We start from the raw sequence: 26,970 nt of genomic DNA, 5'->3' as shown, positions 1-26,970 counted from the left end.
TGTTGGTGCTACAGGGCAGAATTAAGGTGTTAAGGCCTTAACTATGCATTTCCATACAGTAACATATTTGAATTTCTTTTCATTTCAGTTTTAATTCCAAACTTCCTCAGTTGATCTTGTTTGGGGCATAAGAAGAACATCCCTGCAAATCTCTACATTACTGATATGTATTCTCAACTTTAACACCCTTTAAAATTTTATATTTTGTCTGGAAAATTTATATAGTTAAAATAGGCAACTTTAAGGACAATTCTGAATGGTTTCATAAGCAGTTCAAACAAAGTAAAATATTCTGGTATGTAGTGTTTGTGTGTTTTAATCATTTTATACTATGGTAGCGCTCAAGGCGACAATCAGAATTGAGGCCTCTTTGTAATAGGCACAGAGGAAACCCAGATGAAGAAACAATCCCTGCCTAGGAGAGTTTATAATCTGGCATGTAACTTTATAATTATTGAATCATCTTTAATTTTGTAATTTCAATTTCAAGAATGTGAATTTTTGTTTTTAGATAAAACTATTAAATTATGGAAAATAAGTGAAAGAGATAAAAGAGCTGAAGGTTATAACTTGAAAGATGAAGATGGACGACTTCGGGATCCATTTAGAATCACCTCACTACGAGTATGTTTTTTGTTTTTTCCTTTGGCTCTAGTTATAACTACTTTTTGAATGTACACTTTTACCTTTGTACATTTAAAAAGAGGTGTTATTCACTTATAAAGTTGTGTATTGTATTGCAGTTTGTATTATGTGGAGTCAAAACTGTATTGGATATTTCAGGATCATACAAAACATACAGAATTAAATGAAAGACATTACTGAAGTTTCATTAATTCATGGGCCCATAAAACACTGCCTGGATGCTTTGGGAACATTAAAGACCAGAGTGCTTCAGACACAAATATTTTGTTATGGGCTTCTTAGTGACATCTTGGAACATCTTAATGCTGTTGTAAATATAAATTGGGTTTTTAAAGTCTGTTTAAAATAAGTTAATATTTTTCATTAGGTGTATCCTTTCACTCATCTAAATAACTTCTAGAAGACAGAATATTTTTGAATAATCGTTTTTTAACAAGACTCTAAGCTGTCTTTGAACCTAAATAATGTGTCACTTCTACTTATCTCCCTGAATAGCCTGTTGTGTTAGTGACCCATCTCGCAGCATTTGTGTGGATTCATATATTTGCATTTAAAGTACAGCGGTTATCTTTGACACTGGTGGAAAATTAAATTTAAAGAATATTTTTATGTAATGGTCAGCTCATTTTTTAATTAAAGCGAAGTGTTAGGCCATATTGGTCATCTGGGTCTAAATTTAATGGTTTCAATGATGCATTACAAAAGACATTTGATGTTGTATTTGAGTGGAACTTGTTCTGAAATTGGAAAGGTCAAAAAGTATTTTTTTTCCTAATGGTTTTGATTTAGTGCTTGTAGATTTAATGACAGGTTTCAGAGTAGCAGCTGTTAGTCTTTATCGGCAAAAACAACAGGAGTACTTGTGGCACCTTAGAGACTAACAAATTTATTTGAGCATAAGCTTTCATGGGCTACAGCCCACTTCATCAGATGCATAGAATGGAACATATAGTAAGAAATATATATACATACAGAGAACATGAAAAGGTGGAAGTAGCCATACCAACTGTAAGAGTCTAATTAATTGAGGTATTAGCAGCAGGAGGAAAAAAAAAACTTTTGTAGTGATAATCAAGAAGGCTCATTTTAGACAGTTGACAGGTGTGAGGATACTTAAAATGGGGAAATAGATTCAATATGTGTAATGACCCAGCCACTCCCAGTCTCTCTTCAAACCCAAGTTAATGGTATCTAGTTTGCATATTAATTCAAGCTCAGCAGTTTCTCATTGGAGTCTGTTTTGGAAGCTTTTCTGTTGCAAAATTGCTACCTTTACATCTGTTACTGAGTGACCACAGAGGTTGAAGTGTTCTACTGGTTTTTGAATGTTACGATTCCTGATGTCAGATTTGTGTTCATTTATTCTTTTGTGTAGAGACTATCTGGTTTGGCCAATGTACATGGCAGAGGGGCATTGATGGCATATATCACATTGGTAGATGTGCAGGTGAACAAGCCCCTGATGGCGTGACTAATGTGATTAGGGCCTATGATAGTGTTGTTTGAATAAATGTGTACAGAGCTGGCATTGGACTTTGTTGCAAGGATAGGTTCCTGGGTTACTGTTTTTGTTGTGTGGTTGCTGATGAGTATTTGCTTCAGGTTGGGGGGCTGTCTGTAAGCAAGGACTGTTGGGGGGCTGTCTGTAAGCAAGGACTGGTCTTTCTCCCAAGATCTGTGAGAGTGAGGGATCATCTTTCAGGATAGATTATAGATCTTCGATGATGCGCTGGAAAGGTTTTAGTTTGGGGCTGAAGGTGATGGCTAGTGGCATTCTGTTGTTTTCTTTGTTGGGCCCGTCCTGTAGTAGGTGACTTCTGGGTACTCTTCTGGCTCTGTCAATCTGTTTTTTCACTTCAGCAGGTGGGTGTTGTTGTCTTAAGAATGCTTGATAGAGATCTTGTAGGTGTTTGTCTCTGTCTGAGGGACTGGAGCAAATGTGGTTATATCTTAGAGCTTGGCTGTAGACAATGGATCATGTGGTGAGTCCTGGATGGAAGCTGGAGTCATTTAGGTAAGTATAGCGAGTCAGTAGGTTTCCGGTATAGGGTGGTGTTTATGTGACCATCACTTATTAGCACAGTAGTGTCCAGAAAATGGACTGCTTGTGTGGATTGGTCTAGGCTGAGGTTGATGGTGGGATGGAAATCGTTGAAATTATGGTGGAATTCCTCAAGGGCTTCTTTTACATGGGTCCAGATGATGAAGATGTCATCAATGTAGTACAAATAGAGTAGGGGTGTTGAGGGACGAGAGCTAAGGAAGAATACTTCAGCCTCTCTGTTCACTCAATAACAGATTTAAAGGTGGCAATTTTGCCAAAGAAAAGCTTCAAAAACAGACGCCAGTGAGAAACTGCTGACTTAATATGCAAACTAGATACCATTAACCTGGGTTTGAATAGAAACTGGGAGTGGCTAGGTCATATTGAATCTATTTCCCCTTTTTAAGTATCCTCACGCCTTCTTGTCTAAAATGGGCCTTCTTGATTATCACTACAAAAGTTTTTTTTTTTTTTTTCTCCTGCTGATAAACCTCATCTTAATTAGTCTCATAGTTGATATGGCTACTTCCACCTTTTCATTTCTCTGTATGTATAGATAATTTCTTACAGTATGTTCCATTCTGTGCATCTGATGAAGTGAGCCGTAGCCCACGAAAGCTTATGCTCAAATAATTTTTTTAGTGTCTAAGGTGCCAAAAGTATTCCTATTCTTTTTGTGAATTTAATGATTTTAATATGGAAAGAAATGTTATTGATAACATTTTTTTCCAATTCACCATCGTAAACTAAGAACTGGATCCATTCCTAATCCTGATTTACCCTTTTTAATATATAAAGCCATTGCAGGAAGATTCAATGCTGTGTTAAGACAAGACCAAATACAGTAGTATGTCAGAGTTACAAACACATCGGGAATGGAAGTTGTTTGTAACTCTGAACAAAACATTATGATTTTTCTTTCAAAAGTTTGCAACTGAACATTGACTTAATGCAGCTTTTAAACTTTACTATGCAAAAGAAAAATGCTGCTTTTAAGCATTTTAATTTAAATGAAACAAGCACAAAAACAGTTTCATTACTTTACCGTTTTTTAAGGTTTCCCCTTTTTTTGTAGTTTAACACAATACCGAGCTGTATTTGTTTTTGTTCTTGTTTTTTTTTCCCCCCTCTGCTGCTACTTGATTGCGTACATCTGCTTTCAAATGAGATGTATGCTTGACCGGTCAGTGTTTGTAATTCTGTGTTTTTCTTAACTCTGAGGTTCTATTATACTTTAAAAATTCTTTGAGAGCAGAAATAAGAAGTATTTCTACTTTTGGTCATGTGCTTTTATTACTGAGGCTATAAAAACAGTATTATTAAAGTCAGTCACAACCCAATCAAATGACAATAATAGGTCAAGTCATTTTTCCAAAGCAAGATTGTATGTGTAGGTAATATTTTTCTTAGTGTCCCGTAGCCATAGGTAGTAAAAACTACTTGCACAGCACAGTTACTAGAAAGCTTTGTGGTTCAGGGTTTAATTTTATCAGTAACTTATTAATAACATATGTACCTTTTATTTGAGATTTGGTGATATTTACACTTGTATGTTTTCATAATTGATCATCCAGGAATGATTCAGGTGGTCTCTTAATATGTTCACCTGATGCTATTTCATTTTCACATTCTAGTTTCAAAGGTTACTTTTAGATTTCATTGAGTGAATTTTACTTCACCCTTTTTCCTTTTTAAAGAAATTTGCTTCACCCACATAAAACCTAAATGACTAGATGCAGGGAATGTATCTTTGTCAATGTGGTACATAGTGACTTCCCCTCCAGAACAGCAGGTACTCCAGAATTGCAATTGTAGCAATTGGAGTGTTAGGCCTACTGGATTCACATAAAGACATCCCCGTTCCTTCAGTACTGGTCTACAAAACTGGCACAGAGGGTCTTTCCCCTGGGCATGGAGAGTGGAAGCCCTCTGTATGGCTCATGTGCCCACTGTTCCTCTGTGCAGCCTTACAGCCAGGAGTTAAAGGAGATTTTCACACTTAACTGCATTAATTGTAATTTAGATTTTGCTTAACCTTTCCTTAATTACACTAATTCTAGTGTTCTGGATTTTGATTGTTCTTTTATAATAAAAGTCATGTACCCTGAAATATTATTTTTAGTCCACCTCATCCTAGCACTCCACTTCATCAGTTATATTTTTTCTTGCATTTTAACCGTAAATGTTAAAATGTGACTAATCATTAGTGGCAAGAAGAAGAATTTTTTTTATATAATAAACAAGATATGTGGCAACTCCAAAAACCTTGTATCTAAGTTTTAAAAAAAAAAGTTTCCATTCTCTTACCTTTCCACTTGGTGTGTTAAAAATAATTTGTCAATAGTTCAGTAAAAAGAGCATCAGATTATGTTATGAGGACATGGTCAAGTTGATTTCATTTGTAAATTAACTTTCTTGTTGTTCATCTTTCAAATAGTTTTTTTCATTCCATTTTAAAATGTTGTTTTAAGGGTTTTTCAGCTCCCTTGTTGCTGTGTAGAAGGGATTAACTGATTTTTAAAGGAGAAACAGTGCACCAACTGCTATCAGATGCTCAAAGTAAACAGTTTTAGATCTCTTTTGTTCAGCTAATTTTTGTGTTAGATCTTACAAGTAACTGCAGAAGATTTATTTTCAGGTATGTGAGAGTTTCAAATGGAGTATCTCTAAATTGTTCCATATGAACATGTACTTATCTCTCGATGGGGAAGTATGGGAGAGCCTTACATATTTGAAATGCAAAAAAATGACATTCTGAGATCTAGTTTGTGACTGCTAATATGGAAAGTCAGAGTAGGGTGTGCAACTGTTTTTTATTATACTTTTTTGCCTAGTCGATTTGAAAAGTGCCCTAGAACTAAGTGAACTGTGTTCCTATACATTGAGAAAATCAGATTTCTGTAGTCTACATTATTAATTTACATAATAGCAAATAAGACTATTTATACAGTAGCAGAATTAATTCATCTTTAATGTAAACTTTTGAATCACAAATTATTAGCTCTTTTATCTTTACAGTGAACTTTTTCCCCACATACAAGAAAAGTCAGTTTTTATATCTTCTCTTCCCCTTTGCAGGTGCCAATATTGAAACCCATGGACCTAATGGTAGAAGCAAGTCCCCGAAGAATATTTGCAAATGCACACACGTATCACATAAACTCTATTTCAGTAAATAGTGATCATGAAACATACCTTTCTGCGGATGACCTAAGAATTAACCTATGGCATTTAGAAATCACAGACAGAAGTTTTAGTATCCTTTTCCTGTATGAATTCTATGATTATGTATAAAATTTCTCTGTTTTCACTATTAATAGAAAGATTTTTATTGTTATATCTTCAGTTTTACTAAACATAAGTGCCCTAAATACTTTCATTTAACTCTAGTCATATATTTAAACATTAGTTCAAATGCACTAAATCACAGTGAAACATGTTTTTGAAATGGAAAGCTGCAGGTAGGAAGATATGTAGAGTTTAGGTAGTTTAATTTTGCAGAGCAGAAAGTGAAGATGAGGTGAAATGCTGGGACCATATATCTTAAATGTAGGAGTGAGTCTTCCATTAAATGTGCTTATTGATAATATATGTAAAATAAAATAAAGAATTCCATTTTGCTAAAGAGTTTTGTCTCCTATTGTATTCAAAGTGTTAGCTGTGTAGTCTGATGTTAATCTTGATATAAAGTAACATCAAGCAAACAATACTGAAAGTGACCCTTTTGCTGTGGCTTAAGGCTGCCCATCTCAGGCCAAAATGGTCCAAGAGATATTTTGGCAAGTAACATAGGTGTCTGCAATAAAAGCAAAGATGAAAGAAATATAAAATAGCCATTAAGTTGTTTCAGGGCATAAGGGGAATGAAGCTTATTCAGTGTTCAGTTTGTAAGATCCTGCAAAAAAATTCCACACAAATATTTTTAGTTTGTAGGGTACAGATTCTAGGACCAGCCCAGGATTATTTTTATGCTGCTCCTATCCTTTTACAATGAGTAGATGTCCCAAAGCAGAAGGGAAGAACTCACCCTATGCTTCTAAAAATATACCAGAATCATAACCTTTTTTTCTTTTTCTTTTTCTATTTTTTTGAAATTTTATTTTAGAAGCAATAAAAGTGAAATGCTATTTGTTGCCTTTACCAACAAACTTTCAGACATTGTAGATATTAAGCCTGCTAACATGGAGGAACTAACAGAAGTGATTACTGCCGCAGAGTTTCACCCACATCATTGTAATGTGTTTGTCTACAGTAGTAGCAAAGGAACTATACGACTCTGTGATATGCGTTCTTCAGCCCTCTGTGATAGGCATTCAAAATGTAAGTAACATAGAATATTCTATCTTTTTGCTTTATAGACTTGTTTGTAATATACAACACGAGACGATGTAGGTATTCTACTTATATAAACAAACATTAAAATGTCAAATTCTGCTTATTGTTAAAGAACCTACAAAGGTAAAGAGTCATCGTTTTGTAGAATGGAACATTTTAATTGTCTTGTTCTAGGCCATCAGCAAGCAGAAGTGTAGCATGAGACAATTGATGATGTGACTCAAGTGCTTTTGGCACCAGTGAGACCTGTCTTCTGTCCAGACTCAGTCTTGGTGCTTCTCAAAGGTATCTGCTTAACAAGTGCCAGTTCAGGGCAGTTTATTGACATCTACCTTTGTGCATTAGGAACTGGGCTGAGGCTGCCAGAACCCATTTCATTTGTGACCATTTACAGCTATCGGAATGAATTTTATTCATAATGATCTGTGCTGGATTTGAAGCCAGTTCCCAGAGGTGAAAGGCCAGTGTTTTTGAAGCACTGAGCCACACAGCCTCATATAGGTGAGGAAAGCTTTTATATTTCCACCATAAGGAATAGGGCCTATCTTTACACACAGCCTGTTGTTTCTTGGTTGTATTACAGTAGTAATGATTTTATATATATCTACTTCCTGGGGTTGACCTAAATTGCATTGATATTTCCAGGTAAGCTCATATACTGTAGCAAAGATGAGGTTTTTTATTGGGGAAGGAAAATGCTTAAACATTGTGGCAAGTATGGTATGGTGCATTTCCTTTTTAGTCATCTTAGCTTATATAATTGGAAATGTCAATGGCCAATCTAACTTGTCATATTTTTGATAGTTTCCTTTACTTTGTAAAACGTACAGTAATCTATGAGGTTTTTTAAAAGGTTTGTAAGAAAGAACATTGGTATTATTCCCTTGGTGTTGAATGGTTCATATTGTCATTGATTTGAAGAATTAAGAGTAAATAACTTTCAACCTAACCAAAAAGCATGTTTCAAGAAAGCAAACAAAGATCGTCGTTGCAATTTCAGTGTAAATACAAACTTGCTCTTTCAATAAATTTTGTGTGTGGTGCAATTTATACTCACTTATAAATAAACCATGTACCTTACAGCACTACTAAAATATGTGGGATCTGTAAAAGAAATGTACACTGGAGATGCTGACTTCTCTTATTGTTTCATGTTTTAAAAAATTTTAGACTTACTTTATCATAACGTTATAGAATAATCGGTAGTCCTAGTGGAACACAGTAACTTTTGAATTTAACTTCATATATCATTTTTTTTAGTTTCTGCTTCTTAACTTCATTCTCAAATTCCAGGAATTGCAGCTTCTTGATATGTCCTAATGGGAGAACCCATTGGAGCTTAACAGCTAGTGATACAGCTATGAGAACTTAGTGTCTTTTTTAAAGAAAGATCACCTTTTTAAAAAAAAAAAAATCCCACAAAACTAAGCAGGGCTATGGTCTCCTTTTCTCTTCTTTTTTTAAATGGAGGATTTAGTATTCAGGTCCATGATTTTAAAGTATGTAAATACTGAATAACATTGCCATTTGTAAAATGTGGTGTATTGGATTCAGTTTTACTTTACATCTTTATTTACAGTTTTTGAAGAGCCTGAAGATCCTAGCAGCAGATCATTCTTTTCAGAAATTATTTCCTCAATATCTGATGTAAAATTCAGTCACAGTGGTCGATACATGATGACAAGAGACTACCTTTCAGTTAAAGTGTGGGATCTCAATATGGAAAACAGGCCTGTAGAGACATATCAGGTGAAGTGTTGCTTTTTTAAAATTAAAAAATATTATCTTTCTTTTTTAGATCTGTCTAACATTTCCTTAAATGTTTTAAGGTTCATGAATATCTTCGAAGCAAGCTTTGTTCTCTGTATGAAAATGACTGCATCTTTGACAAGTTCGAGTGCTGCTGGAATGGTTCTGATAGGTAAGGTTAACTTGCGAAATAAGGTTAATTTCAGAAATTTAGTCCCCAATCCTGAAAACACTTAAACACATGCTTATGTAAAGTATATGTGAACAGTCCTTTTGAACGCAATGTGCAAGATTAGGGTCTTAAATTTTTTTTTTTGCACCCTCGAAGAGGTGGCAAAGGCAATGTAAACTTTCTCTCAATTAACCCTATTTCAGTATAAATTATTGCTGCGGTTGCATACAACTAGCTTTTTTGGATTTCAATTTTAAAACTATCCTGAAACAATTTTTTTCATAATTTTTTGAAATAAGACAAAAAATAACTGGGTTTCAATATTTTGAAAGATCAGTTTTTGTTTAATTTTATTTCCAACCTTTCTTTGGGTTCTGTCCTTAAATTTGCTATTGAAGGTAAATGATACATGCAGAAATAGAGGTAGCTATATAATGCAGTTTTATGTCTTCTAGCTTTTTGTTTTCTTACATGATCCATGGAAACGTTTAAAATTTCTGGATAAAAAGTGATATACAAGAGTGCAGTGGTTTGTAGCTGCACTGTGATAACTTATTGATACTGTATGTTGCCCTGATTATTGGGTGTTTACTGCATGAATATATTGATATTAGCTCAATAGAGGTATGTCTGAAATACAGGCAGGAAGGAGAAGAATGGCTCGAGAGCTACCTATCAGCAAACACTGGAGAGTTGTTAAGGGACAATGCCAGTCTACAAAACTGGATTTGGCCAGGACCCGCCAAATACCAAAGAACAAAAGAACCATAGCAAGGTATAAATAGGAACATGCTCTCAGCAGGAGTTAAAACCTACAAGGAACCAGAGTAAAATGAGACTCTGACATAACAACTCACTCCACGCTTCTGGGGAAGCTAGACCTGCCTATGTCAACATCGTGGGATGATAGGACTCTTAAATAAGATAGACATGCATATAAACTTATTTATTTTAAAATCCTTTTACCCCATACGCTTTGTTTCTGCTGCAAAATAAACAATGCTTTTGTTTTAAGAAGGCTGTTTGGTCAATATAGACCTCTGGTCACAGATTCTCGAAGGGAAAAACCTGATGCCCAAACACAGGGACATTTGCAGGGCAGAAATGTTTGATAAGGTACTGTAGCCTAGGTCCCAGTCAAGGAGAGGGAGCATTGCAAAATTCCACCCTGGGATAGATATGAGAATGAGCCTAACACCTGAAGGAGTGCACTCAGTGAGATAAGAAAGAGGACAGAGGTACAGCTACATCTGTAACCATGACAGAGAGCTTATTATTAGGGTCACAGCAAAAATCTCACATGGAATGTTAGCAATCCTACCCTGCTTGTATCAAGTTCCAGAAAGGAGTGGTGTCAATCTGTTTACATTTTTGCTAATGCAAGAGTTAAATATCTTTCAACAAAGTTGATCATTTTCTGAAATTTGCAGGCAAAAGGTTACCTGCATTACCTTTTTGATTTCTCAAAGTCAAAAGAACTATCATAGATTTAGAATGTTATATATAAACAAACCTGTTCTGTAGTTAAGGCTCTGATATCGTCCTTGTTATACAAATTATGTGGCCCTGTTTCCACCCCAGAGAAGTTCTTTTCCTCTCCCTCTCTAGTATAATCCAATCAGTATAGTATTCTTTGTATTTTGATAAAGTCAACGTATTTTACACTGTTCTCAATTATTAAATTTTCACTGTGATGTAGATATTTTGTATTAACTTTTATAATTTGTTCTCATCAGGGGAAGGTAGAGATAACTGGTATCTGGGAAGTGGCTTTGGGCTCCAGGAGGCAGTTTTGAAATACACATCCAAGTGTCTGCAGTGCAGGAGAGCTGCCCTGCATTTCTGGTACTGCTAGCTGGAATTGGGTGGTTGCTCAAGGACTAGCTTTCCCCCTGACTGCTTCCAGTGCTGTAGGATGAAGAGGGGGTAGGGAAGGGATAATACTAGAGTAAGAATAGAGGCAGTTCTGCTGTGAGGGGGAGCGTGCTGCTACTTCACTAGCCAGTTTCTCTTGTGCTTGTCCAGAGGGCTAGAGCAGGGAAAGGTCATGAATGATTTGTTTGTGTCTGTAAGAGAAGAGACAGTGAGGGGAGAGGATGTGTAGGATAGCAAGGGGGTGGGGAGACAGCTGGAGAGAAGGCAGTGGTGAATGTGGTGTTTTAAATAAATAACGTGGGAAGATGGATCAAAGGAGTAGCAATGAGGAAGGACATAAAGTAAGAGGGAAAAGAATATAGTGCAAGGTTGTAGTCTTAAACTTGAGCGCTGGCAGTCATTTGTTCTGTGCACAGAAGAAATAACTTAGAGGCAGACTGCAGTGGAATAATGTATTATGGTCTCTAGTAATCCAAGTAAAATATTTCCCTTTCTTCTGGTTTTAAACAGTGCTATCATGACTGGCTCCTACAACAATTTCTTTAGGATGTTTGACCGTAACACACGACGGGATATTACATTAGAAGCATCAAGAGAAAGTAGCAAACCTCGTGCCATCTTAAAGCCACGCAAAGTGTGTACAGGTGGTAAGAGAAAGAAAGATGAGATAAGTGTTGACAGTCTGGACTTCAACAAGAAGATCCTTCATACAGCATGGCACCCCACAGAGAACATCATTGCTGTAGCTGCCACCAATAACTTGTATATATTCCAGGACAAAATTAACTAAAGATGGCTTATCTGAGGACAGAGTCGTCTTCTTGCATAGTTAAGCTCAGTTGTTTCTGTAAAAGAGAAGGCCTTGTTGTCCTACCAGTAAAGAACATTGATGCACTTACTTCCCTTTATAGATAAAGGAGAGAAGCTTGCCTGGTTTTGAGTTCATGGTGTAGTTCTGCCTTCGGTGAGGGGGGATGTGAGTTGCAATTTTCAACAAGAAAAAGCCCACAAGAAGCAGAATTGATGGACAGTGCTCAATAAAGGCCAATACTCAAATGTATTTATTTAAGTCTGAGCCTTCATTTCCAGTTTATAGACCAAAAATTTAACACCCAAGAAGAAAACTTGTCATAAAAATGTAATTTCTGTCTCTGCGCTCTTTCTCTGCTGTAATATTTGGGCCTTTCAAAACATATATTGTGCTTTATGCCTGTAAACATTCCTCCTCTGGCCTTTTATCTAGGCTTAGGTGTTTTTATCTCTGAGCATTTAGGTAGGTCTTGAGTTGGGTTTGTAGGCAGATTTCCATGTATATTTACTCACCAACTGTATCTATAATCACACCTTCTGGTGTAAACCACTTAATAAAAATAACAAACTATAAAAAGTGTTTTTAAATCTGAAAGTATGTATTCAGTCTTTTTATTTTTTTATCGCATGTATTGAGGTTGTGAAAAATAATTCTGATGGGAAGATTTGAAAAGTTTGTCCCAGAACATTAGTTTTTGACAGGCAGGTATGAACAGTTTCGTGTAATATGAAATATTTCAAACTCTGAAATTAGTTTCCACAAAATTCGTATTAGTTTAAGTTGTGTTGGTTTCATGTAAAATTACATCATACTTTATACAAAAAGTAGGAGATTGAAAAGGTTAGTATAAAGTTATCTAGGGCCATAATAGAAAGAGACCACCTAGAATAGAAAGAAAAAATATCTTAAAACATTCAACAAAATTGCTGCTTTAACAATTCAAAATCCGATTTAACGGATGCCTCTCAAATGTTTGACATAGACACATACCTTATGTGCATTACTTTTTTTTTACCTGTTGAATACCTTTGTTTTGGAAAAAATATACTTTATTTTAAGTATTACAAATTGGCATAATATGTATATTAAATTTCACATTGCAGTTAAAAAAAAAAAAAAAAAACTTATTATGCCAAGCAGCAGCACAACATAACGAAGTTTAATGTATTGTAACCCGTTGGCACCATGAGATCAGGTTATATGGAGGCTACATACTGATATGAAATGCATTTGTGGTAATGTCTGTTCCTGTTGACAACAGGAGATTAAAGAATAATTCTTGGTACTCTATTTTTCAAAAGAGCCTGAAACTAATCCATCAGTATTTCACCCAAAATAGGTGTGGGTGTAAAATTGTACCTGAAATAACTGCAGGCTCATTTTAATAGCATCAAATTACCTAGATATGTAAGGACTATAAAATGTGCCTGCAAAATCAGAGGCGTCTTCTGAAAATTAGACCTTTGAGCTTCCCTGATGAAATACAGAAGTGTGGTTTACACTCCATTTTTAATAAAAATGAAGGTGTATTATGATTACTCAATCAGATATGGATATGCAAGAGAAAAATGTCTCTGTTCCTTCCCTCTCAATTAATGTCCATAGTGCCACTCTTGTTCACAATAAGCTAGTAAATACAGGTAACTTTTTGGGGTTCTACGAATAAAGTTTAAATAAAAATCTTATACTGTATATTGGTTGTGACACTATTTGCAAATCTTGAAATGTGGAACTAGGTCATTTAAGCATTAGATTTGACCTTGTTCTTAAAATACATAATAGAGCTAATACAATGGGATTGTATATACTTGTTCAATTATTTTGACCAAAAAGTTTAATAAATTTTAAATGTTTACCTGAACGTGCTCTGTGTATTTTGACAACTTTTTCCTTTTTTGCTTCTGAAATTGAAATTCTAGCAGAGTTCCCCCTATATAATTCAATGTGTACGTCCATATTAAATTAGTATGCTCCTTAGGAAAAGGAAATGATCACGTATATTTAGCAAAAGCCTATAGAATCTCCTGCAAACACTTCTTATGCACTTCACTTGAGTAGACCCATTAATTTTCCACTGAGCAAAGTTAAATATGTGTAAGAGCTTTTCTACACTTAAAATGCTACAGTGGTACAGTAGTGCTTCAGTGTAGACATTATGTATGGCCCACATGAGGGGTTCTCCTGTCAGTATAAGTAATCCACCTCCCCGAGAGGCAGTAGCTAGGTTGATGGAAAAATTCTTCCATTGATCTAGTCCTGTTTACACAGGGACTTACATCAGCTTAACATGACTTGGGTATGGATTTCTCCCACCCTTGACCAGTGTAGTTAAACCAAACTCATTTTCTAGTATAGACCGGGACTACACGTTCGTAAGGTCAGATCATTAATTCAGAAGGACATCTCACCATACTGGATGACTGTAAATACAGTTAGGTTCTTATTATAGAGCCATTGTAGTTGTGTCCAGCAAACACCAAACCATAGGTGCGATTAGGAAAAAACTAAAGGATTTTGTAAGAGAGATTATATTTGGCTACTTCATATAAAAAAAAAATTTTGTTTTAAATTCTTTGGTTAAACAGCTGGTGATTCAAGAAAAGCTTTCAACACGCATCTTACTTGGAAACAATTTTTCTTGTCCTTTTTTGGTGAGTGGGATTCTTCCACTCCAATTTTCAAATATTTGCATGTAAATAAAATGTGATTAATAAAATCAATTGTTTGGTGTCTGAAATCAGTTTGTAACACCACGTTACTCTTTTCAAGTTAAATAGTCTTGATCCTGACCCAGTTGAAGTCAGGATGAAAACTTCCATTGGGGATGGTGGGAGCGAGATTTCTATTTTCTGTTTTCTAGGGAAGTTGTTATACTGCACCCAACACCATGGTATCTTAAGTACTTAAGGACACAGGATTATAGTACGATTTCAAGTGGAAGTTATAAACAGGGGAACTATTGTTAACATTAGATATGTGTAGCACTGGATGGATTAAAGTATTTATCAGTAAAAGCTGATAGATGTTTTCACTGTGTACACCAAAACTGATTTTAAAAAAAAAATTGATAGAAATTTACAGATAGGTAATGATAGAAAAATGCTCCTTGAACTTATTAGTAGTTTGGGTTTTTTTTAAGGCTATTTACTTAGTGTGTTGGCAATTTTAACTTTTTTAACTTTTTGAATTTCAATAGTCTGACACCCTCCCTGTTATGAAAATTTAAATTGATAAATTGAAAAATGCTTACAAATACATCAATAAAATGGGTCAATTTTTTTTAAATTGAATTCTTCAAGCCTAGATGTGTTGTCTACAACTACTGCAAGAGAAATTAAGTCCCAAGCTCTCGTCTTGGCAAGTAAAAATGTTCAGCTTAGGAAATAAGGATCCTTATTTTATGCAAACATTTTTGAGGAGGATGATAAATCTTTAGGAGAGAGTAATTTTCAATTATGTGAGGAAATGAGAAGTGTAACTCCTGAATCTTTGTATCAGAATTTACAGATGTGTCAAAATTTCCCTTTTTGATCTATCCTTTGATACTTTCCCATATAATGTATTGATGTTTTTAAATGCACCAAGCATATCCAAGAGGATCCTCCCTTTAGAACATTTGAAGATTTGTATGCTGTAATCAGTTGTATAAAATTCCTTTTAATAAGGGAAGGCAATGTTTCCTAGTGGCTAGACCACTGGACTGGGATTCAGGAGATCTAGGTTCTAATCCTGGCTCAGCCTGCTGGGTGACCTTAACAAGTCATTTCACCCTCTGCCTCTGTTTCCCCATTGTAAAACAGGGATAAAGTGCTTTTGAGAGCTATAGATGAAATGGAAAATTTCTTACTGATAATTTTCTTTCAGATAGCAGTGTCTTATACAGTTCTGAACATCTAGGGTTACTTTGCTCTGTCTGCAGCTCACAGAGGCAGATCAATATGGTGCCATACAGTCTGGCTACACCTTCTCAACTCATCTGGCAGCAAGCGGGAGCAATTTCCAAGCTGTAAAGCTTGCATAACATAAATTATCAGAAAATTTCTGTTCTGCAGCCCAGTATTTTTACAATTCTGGATTTCTGGGAAGTTATGAAACAAAAGTTCAATAGGAAAGAAGTACTATCTACTGTGCTCGCCCACCGTCCCCCTTTTTGTGAGCTCACTCAGTTTAATTTCTAGGCATTGCCTTCCTGCCAAAGGAGGCCTCTGCAGAAGATAGAAGGCCCACGCTATAGTGCTTAATGAAGCTGGAGACCAAGTGGCCACTTTGCAAATTTCCAGGTGAATACATTTTGCTCATTCCACCCATGAGGTCGCTAAAGATTTAATGGAATGCACTGTGATCCGTTCTGGGACAGGAACCTCTGAGTTTATAAGCTTGCATGCTACATAGTGGAATTCACCTAGAAATGGAGGACTTGAAAGCTCTGAGTCCCTGGCATTTCAGGTGGAAGGACACAGATAGGGAGTCCAATCTTCACATAGATTCTGTATGCTTGAGACATTTTCAGCGCTCTTCTGACATCTGTGTGCCACACCTTTTCAGCTGGATGTGATTTTGGAAGGAAACAACCTCCTGGGAAGTGTGGCAGGGCAGTCTACCTTTGGAAGAAAAGATTCTTGTGTCAAAAGCACCACCTTATCCTCATGGAACACACAGTAAGGCTCCCATTTAGATAAGGCTGCCAGCTCCAACACTCATCTGGCAGATGTGACAGCTACTAAGAATCAAGTCATAATGGCTAAATAAAAGGCTGACTTTGAAGTCAGAGGTTTGAAGGGGATGGCTTGTCAGAGCCCTCAAAACTAGCAGAAGGTCCCATTTTGGGAAGAGCTGCCTGACCCCTGGTCTGGCTAATCGGACTGCTTGAAGGAAACTGGCTCCCTGTGGATTGTCTGTCAGGGAGCCAGAAAATCCTGCGAGTAGCACACAACGAAGAGCAGACACAATGGTACTGGGCTGGAAGCCTCTGTCCGCCTTCATGGAGAAAATCCCAGAATGGTTGGAATTCCTGGATTTCTGGAATTCATGTTCTCTTGGCAACAGTTGCTGAATCTGGCCCAGATAGAGTGTTTTTAGTCTGGATACTCTCCTAGAAAAAAGTCATGTTTTAGCACTGGAGGACAGACTGAGACTTTCAAGTGCTTCTTCCTCACTAGCCAGGCAGTTAGTTAAAGCCATTTTGGATCTGGATGAAAGGAGGACATTGAGAGACGATGTCTGGTCTCCCAGGATGCTAGAGTGGAGGCTCCAGTTTCAGCTCTATCAGGTCTGGAAAACCAAGATTGCCTCGGCCATTGAGAAATAGCCAGTATTACCATCACCTACTCTTATTTCATTTTCTGGACAGTATTTGAAAGGGTGGAAAAGTATAAAGTATGCCCTGTGGCCAACTGTGATAAGGCATTTGTACCCATGGATCTGGAGGAGGTGATCAAGGTCCAGACCCCGCGATGGGAGATCAGGGGTTCTGAACGCCAAAGAATAAGCAATTGAATCAACTGGTTGTACACATTGTTAATATGTATAAAAATGTAAAGAAAGGACTTTCATGAGAGCTTTTAATGTTCTGAACTAGATGGTCATTAATGTTCATACATCAATAACAATAACATATACACTTGTGTGTATACATATGTTGAAAATTGTGATTGTAAACTGGTGCAGCTTCATCACCTCAGAACAGTGAAGTAGTCAGGCAGGAAGGGGAGCACCTAGTGTTGTACAACCCACAAAAAGCCTTTAGGGTTAATGGGAAAACACTGAGACATCCCAGCTAGAACTTCCCATTGTCCAATGTAACCATGAGTGTCCATGCCGGGTGGGTGAGTGGGTTGGTTGGTTGGTTTAAAAAAAAAAATTTTAAAGGAGACTTCAATTTGAAATCTTCATCCAGAAACTGAAGGACAGCCTCTCTCTACTATGAAACTGTTCAGAGGGAATAGGTAACTTTTATGTTAAAAAAGTGAATCTGGTGTGTCAGATATAGAAGTGTAAAGTCTGAAATAGCATCTTTGGTTTTTTGTGTAACTTGTATGTTTGTTTTACCATATTTCATATTTGAATCTGATTTTTCTGTTTGCTCTTTGTATTTTCACCCAAAACAGGTCTCGTGTGCAAACTGTGGAGTGTATGCGCAAAAGTGAATTATAATGGGGGAGCTGTTTTCACACGTTCAGGGGTGATGAGCCAGAGGGAAAAGTCTGAGAGGCTGGTAGCTAAGAACTCTGGATAGTCAGAGTTGGGGAGACCTGTGACTGAAAGGCTGTTGGGATTACCTCGCAAAAAGTAACTAGGCTGGTGGAAGCCAAGGTGAAAGCTTTGCTTGTGGGCTGGCTACTGTGTCGGAATTCTGAGCCATGGCAGTACAGCATTAAGGCACCCAGACTTACAGTGACAGAACCCCTCACTGGTCTGAGTGTTCCCCAAAACCTCACAGTAGGGTCTGCCTCCTTTGTGAAATATTTTGACTTCTGCATTTTTATGAATTGCAAACAGTTTGGTGGGAGGGAGGCCAAACATCTGAACGATGAAATCAAAAACCTCCTTATTCAGGCTCCACTTGGTGTTTTTGTCTTTCCACCTGCTGAGCCACACTGCCTTTTGATTCAGGTCCTCTTTGATGTGGATAGCTCCGAGGGAAAGGAGGAACTGCTCTGCCCACCTCATTATTTCTATTTCTTCCATGTGTAGTGCTGGACTTCTTGTTCTCCCTTGGTGGTTTAGTCATATTGTTGAAACAGGATGTAGTTTCTCCTTAGGATGAGTGGGAATCTTTACTGTGCTTGCTTGACTACTTTCAGCTCTAAGAGGTTTATGCTATGGCTCCGCAGACCTTGGGCTAAGGTCACCAAGTGAGCTCCCCAGCCCTCCAGGCTGGCACTGACTGCAGGGACTAAAGAATCTGGAAGGCAGATGGGCATGCCTTTGTGGTCATTGTCATGGGCAGGCCACCACTGTAAGGAGCTGAACACCTGCATTCAAACCTGTACTTATTTTTCATGTGTTCCATGCAGTGATCCCACACCTTTAATATAATGGCTTGAAGACTTCTGATATGTGATTGGGCCCATGGAGTGATGCACAACACCAGGCGTCCTGGCAGTTGGAGGCATAGTGCTATGGTAGGCCTCATGTGGCTCTGAAGCAAGAAAATAACTTTATGTATTGAAAAGGAGAGTTTTTCTTGGCCTTGATGATGAAGCTGTGCACCTGGAGAAGATTCCAATGTCCAAGACGTGGCCCTTTGCGCTGCTGACTGGGATGGAACTCTGATCATGATGTCATTCTAGAAGGAGTACATGTGAGTTCCCTGCAACCTGAGTCTGGCTGTTACCACCATCATCTTTCTAAAATCTGCCAGAGCTGAGGATAGGCTGAACTGGAATGTTCAGTACTGGATATTTGCTGCCAGGGTGAACTTCAGAAGTCCGAGGGAGGGAGCCAGGAGAAGCTTTCTTCTGTGGGAACACTCTGACTCCTATATCTACAGGGTGACATAATTTTGTTCTGAGTCAGGTTGTTCAGTGGGGTCATCGGAGCTGAATGACTGTGTGAAGAACAGGTAAGATGGAGCCTCCAGCTCGAGGGGGTATCCCTGGCTCACTGTCTCACTGACCCACTTGTCTGTGGTTGATGAAAACCATTCCTTTAGGAAATGGGAAATCCTGCCTCTTAGATTCAGTTCTGGGTGGAGGCCTCTGCAGTCTATCATGAAATGAATTGGGGTGGGAGGGGGAGAGGAGGGACTGAGGTCCTTCTAGAGACTTCTCCTCACCCCTGGACCTCAATTCTTCTGTTTTCCTTTGGGGAATCTGCTGGTACCTCTGTGCTAATGAGTGAAAGAAGCAACTCTCTTTGAAGGCCAATCTATATCCTCTCCAGAGGGCTTTTAGTGGGGAAGGCAATGTTGTTTGGGTTTTTCTGTATTTTTTGCCACCACCTTATCCTGCTTTTCTCCAAAAACAAAGGAGCTTAGCACAGGACTTGCTTAGAATGAATATCTACCTTCCAGGGTTGAAGCCATAGATGATGCCTGGCTACTAAGCTGGAAGCCATGGCCTGGGCTGTGAGGATCTCATTGCATCCATTGAGGTGTCAGCTACAAACTTGCTATGGAGATTTTCTTTAAAGTGGAGCCACAGTCAGGGTGATCTGTCTTTAAAAGCTTTGAGATCTTTCAGGAAGGAGACACTCCTGCAATGCAGGTAGCTGCAAAGGATGCTGAGAGGGTGGTGGTGGAGGCTTTAAATCCCTTCTTGAAAGTGGCTTCCATCTTTCTATCTATGGGTTCCTTAGGGGGAGAACTCCTCCTTCGCTATCAGCAATAGAGTCCTTGGTTCTTGGATGTTGTAGAGCCTGAGATTGCTCTTGTTAATATATTTCCCATTATCAGTCTTGTTCCATTTAATCACTTCCTCGAAGGAGGAGTGAAGGAGTATGGCAGCCTCAGGAAGATTTTGAGAGGAGAAATTTACTCTGAGGTTTACTCACAGGAGCCTGCTCAAGTTTGAGAGCCAGACAGCTCACCTTCCTCACAGAAGGAGTCGTCATCAGAGAACTCAATGAATCCTGGATTTTTATGCTTTTTCTTTCCCTTTTTGACCCTTTTAGATTTTTTTTAATCGTTATTGCTTTAGGAATGTAGAAGTTCTGCTGCAGTTTTGGTGAGTCCTTTTGTGGCTTGCCTTCCTTACAGCCTGCAGCCCTCTCAAGACAGCTGCCTCAAAACCTTCCAACTGGCTCCCATTCCCTCTGGGAGGGGAAAACTCATTTTCAGAGCCCTCCTGGTTGGCTGATTTGAAGCCCTGCTTCTCCAGGGTGCTATTTTGACTTGAGTGGGGGACTTGTGGCCCCATAAGCCTCCCCTCTTTGTTATGCAGCTGTCCCCTGGAAGTTGCCCCCTGAGTTCATGGGTCAGGGTTCTCCTCACTTTTGGAGCCTCTCTCTACTCTGCACTGGTGTTTTGGTCCATTTTTCCCCTCTTGGAGTCATGGTCGCCTCAGTGGATAGGGGAGTCCATCTGTGGGTCCAACTCGCAGACCCAGGATCTACTGCAGTTTGGGACAGAAGGCTTGGGTGGAGCTGGGAAAAACTCACCATTTGAAAAGTCCCCAAAAAGGTGGCAAAGTTAAAATAGGAGGAAGGGCGGCAGCAAAAAACTGTCACTGTCTGCTGCTACAGTGGTAGAGAAACTGGCAGCAAGTAGGAGCAGAGGGAGCATGGCTGGACTATGTAGTGCCAAAATGCTGACCTGACTCTGTGACTTACAAGAGGGGAAAGCAGCTCCAGACATTCAGAATTGTGGGAAGTGCTGGACTGCAGAAAGCACTGTATGAACAGCTATTTATTGTGTGGATCCAGAATGTGTATGCAGTGCTTAAATTTTCAAGTGATTTTGTATGCTTAAATTGAGGGCCAGATTTTCAGAAGGCTGCTGTTCAGCACTGAATGAAAAGCAGCCCTCTTGAAGGGATCTCAAGTTGGTCACCTAAAAACTGAGGCAACTAAAATCTTTAGACCCTTTTGAAAAAGATAAGCCATAGTCTTCAGTTTGGAAGTGTGGTTGGAAAGATAAAAAGGACAGAGAGGAGGAGCTGGGTTTAGTCTCAACCATTTCTAATAACTACATGGAGAGAATGCAGCTACAAGTCAAAGAGTTGGTAAATAAGTTAATGGTGAAAAAAAATCAATGGAAAACTATGGAGCTGAGCACAAGAGTAAGCTTGAGAATGAAAATCAATGAATTTCATTTTGTATCTTTCTCCCGTAAGTCTAAGTAATATATATAACAGGGAATGCTTCACTTGGTTGAAGATGCAGAGAGTATGATTCCGTGAAATATAAAGGTCATGCTCATGCAGTGTGCATTTTAAACTTCTAAAGATAGATACATTTTCAGATATGTAATTTTGAGTAAAGAGTTGTATTTTAGACTAATTGGTAGTATTGGTACTTTCTATTGCTAGGGCAGATAGAGTGGAGAGAAAAAGACTAATATCACATTTTCATATAACTTGCAAAATGTGAAATTATAGTGTGGTGAAATCATCTAGGAATCCTTAAAGCTAGATTGATAAAATATAGTATGAAGAGAGGATGAAGGCGCTTGTGCTAAAAATTTATATTAATGGTATTGACTGTGGAATTCTCAAATATTTAATTTCATAGCTTAATTTAAATAATATTTAAATACAAATTATACATGATGCAATTATGCAGCTTTTCTGTGCTTCTCCATGAAGATATCCATAATTCAAACTGTATGAGATGTACCTAACTTTTTCTCTCCTAGACCATGTCATTTCTTGACTTCATCTTAGCATTTCCATAAAAGTGTGAAAAGTGAAAATGTCAATTTTCTGTTGCTTAGCTTCTCTCCTCATCCACCACTAATAAGGAATACCTCCCACCTGTGGAATTTGGATGTAGTCCAGCATTGCTGGAGGCTCCAGGACTCAGCTCAGGTCACCAGATTTTCTGTCTCCAGCAGTGGAACAAGTTAGCAGTTCAGTTTTTCCAGACTGTTTTTATTTTATAACTTAATTTTTTATTCATGTTCATGGAATATTAATGTATCTCAGATGATAACTCTCCTCTCTCTCTCCTGAGGTTAGGAATTACCAGAATATTGATGCTTTAACCATCTGGCTTCTCTGGTACTGCACCTATTGAGTGGGCTTTTTGCCTTCCACCATTGCAGAAAGGAAGCTCTAGAATCATTGAGCTAAGTCCAAGAGGTGCTGTAGGCAGCTTTTCAGGAGCATCAGAAGCCGAACTGTGTCCTGTCCACAAGCCATCCACCCTCACTTTGCCAGTGCCTGGCTTGAGATGGCAAGCTATGTCCTGCTGCCACAAGCTGCTGACCCTCACTCTGCTGGGGAATGGGGCTTTGAGCTGGACAGCTGCATGGGCCTCAACTCCACCTGAAGCTGACTCCCATAGGAGAGTTAACCAAGAACAGAGGATTCCCATGGAGAAGGGAATCCTCCACAGTTGGCTCATGGGTAAGTCTTGCCAACTCAAGCAAGCACCCCCTTCCAAAGGCCATAGCTCATATTGTTAATGAGCATTGTTAAATCGGTTTAAACCCCTTCTTTGTCTTCTCCCTTGAGAGTCTCTCTGCTGGGGCTTTTCTCTTCAAAGAGAAGCCTGTCATTCCTGTGACGCTCTCTCACAGGCTGAAGTGTAATGGGATATACTGGTCTGGTTTTCAGCCTGTGGCCTCTCACTTTGCCAGGGAAAGGGGCTCCGAGTCTGACCAGTGGGAAGGGGGTCTCTCTTGGCTCTTCCCCCTCTCCACAGGATGGCTCCACACTTAAGCACTGTTAGCACTTCATGCAGTCTGTGACCAGAACAGAGACAGGTGAGGACTCCATTCCTCACGCGGCTGCACCATCACTTACAGGGAGGTAAGTGAAAAATCCCTTCCTCCTTTTCATGGTAAAGCCCAGAGAGGTGTCCCCTACAGTACTTACAGGTGTTCTAGGATCCTGGGGGAATAGACAGGCATCCTTCCAGGCTCCTGGGGCCATCACGCAGGCTATTTCTCATAGTCAAGGTATTTGTACTATACTCCTTCTTGGCTGAATGGGTCCCCAGACCAGGATGAGCAGTGTGCTTTCTCCCTCCTGTAAACAGCAACCCAGTGTGGGTAAAGCAGCTACCCACCAGTGAAAGACACAAGTCACAGCTTCAGCAGAGTACTTCCTTCCAAAAGATCCTATAGAAAATAAGATCAAGGATACACTACATACAAAGTTCAAGACTCAACTGTAGCCATTCAAACCAAAAATTTGTCCTGTACTTGATAAGGAAAGCCAACTGGGTGACAAGCAAGTGGACATATCAACTAGAGCTATAATCTTTGCCTGGATGAGAAGTCTCTGGATTCTCTTTGGGTCAGATCCTGGCTATGACTTGTGGTGATTTATTGCTCCTAACTTAGTGCATTATATGTTACTGTAAGGTAAGTAACCATTTACTTTTTGTTTATTTTTTAATTCCCAGGATGTAATGAGTTCTATACCCATAATACATACACTAGCTGGTCACTAGTTATACTTGTATATTTGTAGTGTATTCTGAGCTCTCTAGGCTTGTATAAATGAACTCATAGTTGAAACAGGAAATCCATGTAGGAACTGCATATATGAAAAGCAATTCATTTGACCACAAGATAGAACTAGTCTAGTACTACATACAGTATATACCATATAATATTGTTAAATGCTCAGTATAGTAGTAATAGTGCTAGATTAATACTGCTGTGATAATATGGTTACATTTATCCATCATTTTTGCCTTTTTCTCAACCATGTGAAAAGGTCTGTGTAGTCTAGTGAATCTTTACTTGGTCAAGTTGATCTTCATTTTTCATTAACACATATTTCAGGTGCAGTATGAATGACCTCACTACAACTGCTGATCTTCTGCCAGCTAAGGATATTATCTAGCAGATATTTTGTGGCTGTGGTGCAGACTTCAGAAGGCTATGGGGTGCTCTTTGTGCAGCTGGCAAACTTAACACTTTGATACGACTACAAATTTAGAGTCTGGGGTGAGTCTGAAATCTTGGTCCTACAATCACTTGTCTATAACACTAGAAGTTGCCTGCAAGATGTCTTTTAAAATGACCTCCAAGGTCACTTTTGGTAAAATGAGTGAAGTTTTTTCCTTTGGAATACTTTTCATGATTTGTATAGCATGTCAGAACAGTGAATACAAATTTACTGAGTGAGGATCCTGAAATCAGGGGAAAACTGAAGTAGTAACATCTCTCGTTTGATACTTAAAGTATTAAGTAATATAAGGATCTCCAATTATTTTGAACACTTTATTATCATGGTTTTTATTCCTTGCCAAAGATGGTTGAATTGGTGGCCTAGTCTCCTGGATTAGCTACAAATTAAAATATATTTAATTATGCAGTTTGTTTGGTTTTTTTCTGTTGGCTTATTAGCTAGGTATATTTGGATCTCTTCTCTGTGGTAAGACTTGATTTTATTTTAATGTACCCACTAGTCTTGGCAAATATAGAGTACAACTTTCTTTTAATATTAATTGGAGATGGAAATTATTTAAACCCAGTCCTCTGCTGGCACAGGACTGTTCCCACAGAGTGTATTCTCATGCTTTGCTCAGTGTGGTTTGAAAAGCCGCAAGCAATGGCGTTTCCATGACTTTTCAAGGAAAAATATTCTACATTGTACTAGATCTCAGCCAAAGTAGGCCCCACCTCTGCAAAATGCTTCATGTGGATGGATTCACATTGAGGTAAATGGGGCTCTGAGCTGGTGCAGAAAGAAGGCAGAAAGGTGTTGAGTACCTGCAACTCTCATGAGAATCAGTCACCTTTATTTTTGTGCTAGAACAGGAGCCATGCTGGAGTTTGAATTTTCCCAGTGAGTTATATTACCCACGCACAGCACTGTTAGGATGTCAAGTTTATCTGAGAAATGGAATCTGAAAGCTAAATGCTGCCTTTGAATCACCTGTTCTTTCTGAAAGTATCAGAATGGATTGACTGACTACTATTTTGTACTGCTCTTCAGGGATTGAACCCTACCTTTCAAGGTGACTTGAAGAGAGAGATGATGAGTTTCTACACTTTATATTTCTTTTTGAAATTAAAAAGTCCTGCTATATTTTTGACTTAGGGCAGGGGTCCCCCAACGTAGTGCTTGCGGGCGCCATGGCGCCTGCGGGGGTGTCTAAGTGCGCCCGCGTACTGGCCGGTGGATGAGCATCTGCCAAAATACAGCCGCCAAGCTGCGTCATCAAGAAGCGTTGCTGCTGAAATGCCACTGCCTCTGGATGACGCAGCTTGTTGGCAGCATTTCGGCGGCGACGCCTATTGAAGTTGCCGCTTGTTGGTGGAATTTCGACAGATGCTTGTCTGCCGCCACGGCTCGTCATCTGAAAAAGGTTGGGGACCACTGACTTAGGGCTTGTCTGCACCAAGCTAGAACCAAAATAATTGGTTTTAATTCATGCCTTTAGTTGTTTCCGTACACTTTGCATGTAGAGAGAGCCTTCCAATCATAAAGAATGTAAAGTCTCTCCTCCTCTGTTTTGCTGAAGCTTTTGGAGGAGGATGCTGGCACTGATCTAGATTGAGAGCATGCTCTCCCTTTCATTGAAGGGGGAGAAGTGTTGAACCTTTGACAAACATGCTTTCCTTGCAACTGTCTGTCATAACACTGTACATTTATTTAACTCAAATGCCTAAGTTCAGTGATGTTGGGAATAGCTGATATTAAGTATATAAAATCAAAAAGCTCCCAATGTTGATTTGGAACCATCAAGTTTTGCAGATAGCTGGCCAATGTAATTAGGTGTCACCTCTTCCTTGCAGTGTTTGGCAATGCACATTTGTAGCATCATGCTTAAGTTTAGGCCCCCATCCTCCAAGGAGCTCGGTAAAGATTGGACCCTTGCATCTGCTGGGAGCCCCCACTGCAATCAGTGAAAATCTGATGCACCCAGCAGGAGCTCCATTCTACATCAGGGCCCAACACTGTAAGCCTTTATAGAGCCTAACACCACAAGGTCCTGAACCTGATATGGAGGATTCTGAGGCTAGTGCAAAACAATAATATATGATACACATAAATATATCTGGCACCTTTCACAACCACTGAGAAAGCATATGTAATTTACATTGCAGGTACCAAGTGATATTTTCTTGAAAAGTGATTTTTATTTAGACTGACGAAAAAGCTATTGTTGGTTAATGTCTTATTTGTCACCTATGTATAACGATTCAGTTAGGAGCAAAGATATTAATCCTGTCATAAGGGATGATCTAAATGAGAGGTATTTGCAACACTATTTGTTTTGAGAAAAATTATACTGGAAATGGAATAGAAAAGAAAATGGTGGTGCAGTCAATGTAGCTGAATAGGTTTGAGTCGTGTGGTATGCAAACAGCATTGTGGCACAGATTCTTAGGCAGCCTTGAAGCTCTACAGCTTGAACTCAACAGGGTGACATACTTGGGCTAAAAAGGGTTTAAACCACACTTAGTCAACTCTAAGTCAGTGTCCACAGAGCTACATTCCCCAGCATCCTTCCCACAAGCAGGAAACCACACTGGGAACTCTGTTTCCCTGTGTTAGGTTTCTTTACTTCTGTTGTTAATATAAGAAAATGAAGCAAAACATATTTCCTTCCTTTTATTAATGGTTAGTATTTTTCTTACAAGTGATATGTCACAATCTACTATGGTAATGTTTAATTGAGTATTACTTCAATGGTACCAGGAAGTCCCTCTAAAATGCATTTCACAGCTTCTGTTAAACTTCTTAAAAATATTGCTCTAATTATACCAGAATATAT

The 26,970-nt window shown here is 38.5% G+C and overlaps 1 protein-coding gene across 3 annotated transcripts in view; it reads left to right on the top strand.

Annotated features, from left to right (window-relative positions):
- PPP2R2D (protein phosphatase 2 regulatory subunit Bdelta) overlaps positions 1-13,492 on the top strand; it is a 47,399-nt gene extending 33,907 nt beyond the window's left edge. For 2 of the 3 annotated variants that reach the window (XM_050959540.1, XM_050959542.1), the window contains 6 exons: positions 512-624; positions 5,768-5,945; positions 6,845-7,009; positions 8,604-8,773; positions 8,854-8,945; positions 11,331-13,492. In XM_050959540.1, the coding sequence (XP_050815497.1) occupies positions 512-624; positions 5,768-5,945; positions 6,845-7,009; positions 8,604-8,773; positions 8,854-8,945; positions 11,331-11,610 (998 nt within the window). In that variant the 3' untranslated portion in view covers positions 11,611-13,492. The other variant, XM_050959541.1, reaches the window with a different exon arrangement.
- The last annotated feature ends 13,478 nt before the right edge of the window (positions 13,493-26,970 follow it).

The sequence above is a fragment of the Gopherus flavomarginatus genome, chromosome 6 (genome assembly GCF_025201925.1).
Source record: "Gopherus flavomarginatus isolate rGopFla2 chromosome 6, rGopFla2.mat.asm, whole genome shotgun sequence".
Taxonomy (NCBI): Eukaryota; Metazoa; Chordata; order Testudines; family Testudinidae; genus Gopherus; species Gopherus flavomarginatus.
Note: the sequence above shows the minus strand (reverse complement) of the source record. Positions and strands in the feature narration are given on the sequence as shown.